Source organism: Arachis duranensis, chromosome 3 (genome assembly GCF_000817695.3).
Source record: "Arachis duranensis cultivar V14167 chromosome 3, aradu.V14167.gnm2.J7QH, whole genome shotgun sequence".
NCBI classification, from domain to species: Eukaryota; Viridiplantae; Streptophyta; class Magnoliopsida; order Fabales; family Fabaceae; genus Arachis; species Arachis duranensis.
This window is the reverse complement of record NC_029774.3, coordinates 134,167,498-134,170,226: the sequence shown is the minus strand read 5'-3', so window position 1 is coordinate 134,170,226 and position 2,729 is coordinate 134,167,498. Positions and strand designations below refer to the sequence as shown.

Here is a 2,729-nt window from a genome sequence, read left to right as displayed (position 1 = left end):
ATTACTTACGTACATGATATATTTTCACATTTCTATATGAAAAAATTTATATATTATTATTGATATTTGTAGCTTTCTTCCCTATGCCAATATGCTAAGTGCTAACATGCATTCGCATGATTATTTAAAGGTAAATAAATAAAAAAAAACTATAATTAAGAAGAATAATAGAATAGGGGGCCAGGGATTATTGAATTAGGGGCATTTGGGGCCTCCTCTTTTGGTTTTCCAGTCGTTATAGCATGGACATTCCTCCTTGTGACCATAGGTTCCTGATGGCACACATAAGCATTTTTGGCAGCACAGGTTGCAATAAGTTAAGCATGCCTTCCTGTATTGTGTGTCTGAACAACGAAAATCACATGCATCCCCACATTCTGCATAAAAACAATACACTCTAAAAAATTTTGTTTCAAACATTTTTATCTCTAAAAATTTTTTATTATATTAAAATCTTTAAATTTTATAAAAATAAGACATATAAATTTTTATTTTAGTCAAATCTATTATTTTTATTTAGATAGATAAGTCATCAAAAATATAATAAAAAAATCCATATGTCTTAATTTTATAAAATTTAAAAATCTCAACGTAATAAAAAATTTTTTAAAGACATTTATATACAAAGTTTGTTAATTTAACACAATGAGTTCCAGATTAGTACGTACCTTCTGGTGTTAGTGAGCCTTCACCACCACCCTGTAGAATTTTAACGGTGTAAGAAAATAAAGATTAAAGGTTAATGAAAATTAGAGTTTATAATGTAACATAATCTGAGTATGATTCAAGGGAAGGAAAATTAGAGTTTTCAGGAATAGCAAATGAGAGAACTCACATGGGCAACTTGGATCACAAAACTCATGGAGAGGAAGAGAAGAAAGAAATAGCCTTGATACATAATTTTAACCATACTGATTATGTTCTTTTCTGATTTTTCACTATGAAATTTTCAATAAACAAGATTAATGCAAAATATACAGAACATAAATACAAGCATATACTAAATGTGTGTATATATATATAGTATATATAAGTATATATTAACTGCAAAGAAAGGCAGAAAACCGAACCATAAATAAATTTAAAATTTGAGCACAAATTTGACCGTAAATAAATTTGAGCACAAATTGGGCATAAAATCTGGACTTGCTCAAAATTAAATGTGCATGCATACGACCAATTTTTTTTTCTTCAAATTATTTATTATTTATTATTGCCCACTCTTAGTCTTGGTAAAATTAAAGGCAGAATAGAATCGCAACACTAATAGAAACAAAATCAAATGAGATTTTCTACAGATATAAACTTTTTACTAAAATTAAAGCAAGATATTTATTTTATAATAACTATATATTATATTAGTTATTTACTTTATATAATGAACGAATGGTAATTAATTCAAAAATATATAATATATTTAAAAATATTTTTTGTTATTTGAAAATTTAAACTCAAATTTTTTTATTAAATTATAAAATATTTGCTATTTTAAGTATTTTTTATAGATATTTAGTAAATAAAAGTGAATTAATAAGAAAGTTAGAGAACTAGTGTGTAGTAATGGTACTAGAATGAGTGAGTATAATGTAACATTGAGTAGTTACTTTCACTATTCTTTCAGAAAAATTAGTAAATGGAATCATTATTTCGATTTACTATTTTCTATTTCTCTTTGTTAGTAAGTTGAATATGTTAGTTTGATATACTTGAATTTGAACATTTGTACATAAATTGAATTGGATTGATTCAATTTATATGTATATGTTTAAATTGAGTTTGTCTTATTCAATTTACATAAATGTGTAACCAATTTTTATTTAGCACATTTAGACAATGGCCTTCAATTAATTTATTAATGTAAATGATCTTAAATGCGACTTGTAAATCGTTTTTCTTTTTTTTTTCATAAAAAACATGCGTATTCCTTTTTTCTTTTATATTCAAAAATATTTTTTAAAATTAAAAAAATAAAAAGTCAACATTACCACCTAAACAACAATGACTATACTGAGTATTCAAGATTTAAAATTTCAAAGTGCACTTAACTTTTAATATACCCTTTGGCGGAAACTTAAAGTAACCACCCATCTTATATTTTTGTATATTTATAGATTTGATATTTATTTACTTTTGTACTAGTAACGTCTAGTGCATTTTATATTTATTACAATTTATCAATACTCTTATTTTACACAGTAAATTTTAATTTATATTTAATAAAATCTAATAATTTATAAAAAGATAACATATTTAAATTTAATACGGACAAAATTGTTATGCTTATTTTAGATATATTCTTAGAGAAGTGTTTAAATTTTTGAGAGTATAAGTACTTGATTTTATATTTCGTAAAAAGAAACGTCAAATAAACAAATTATTTTTGGAACCAAATTAAATCGAGTCTTTTCTTTTTCTTTGATATTATGTCTTTTTCTAACAAATTTTTATCGTGTTAATAAATTATTAGACTAATTTAGTTAAACTTAATTATTAAAATAACTTGCCCAAGTAATAGCATTGTTTGGACTTGATAAATTAAAAAGATTATGTGTTTATATTTTTAATTTTAAAAAGTTAGAAAAAATATTTATGAAGATCTTTTTTAGAATTATTTTGTATTTTGTTAAGTTAAAAAGTATAAGATAATCTAATATTAATAAATATTTGTATTTATTTTTATTCATCATAGTATTTATATTTCTTAAAATTATTTTAAATATTAAAAAAAA

At 23.0% G+C, this 2,729-nt stretch overlaps 1 protein-coding gene across 1 annotated transcript; it reads right to left on the bottom strand.

Moving 5' to 3' along the window:
- On the bottom strand, nucleotides 1-974 carry LOC107482177 (gibberellin-regulated protein 12). Its single transcript, XM_016102575.3, has 3 exons — nucleotides 836-974; nucleotides 669-699; nucleotides 1-377 (listed from the first exon to the last, which is right to left on the bottom strand). The coding sequence occupies exons 1-3, from the start codon at nucleotides 908-910 to the stop codon at nucleotides 196-198; spliced, it is 288 nt and encodes a 95-aa protein (XP_015958061.1). The 5' UTR covers nucleotides 911-974; the 3' UTR covers nucleotides 1-195.
- Between the last annotated feature and the right edge of the window lie 1,755 nt (nucleotides 975-2,729).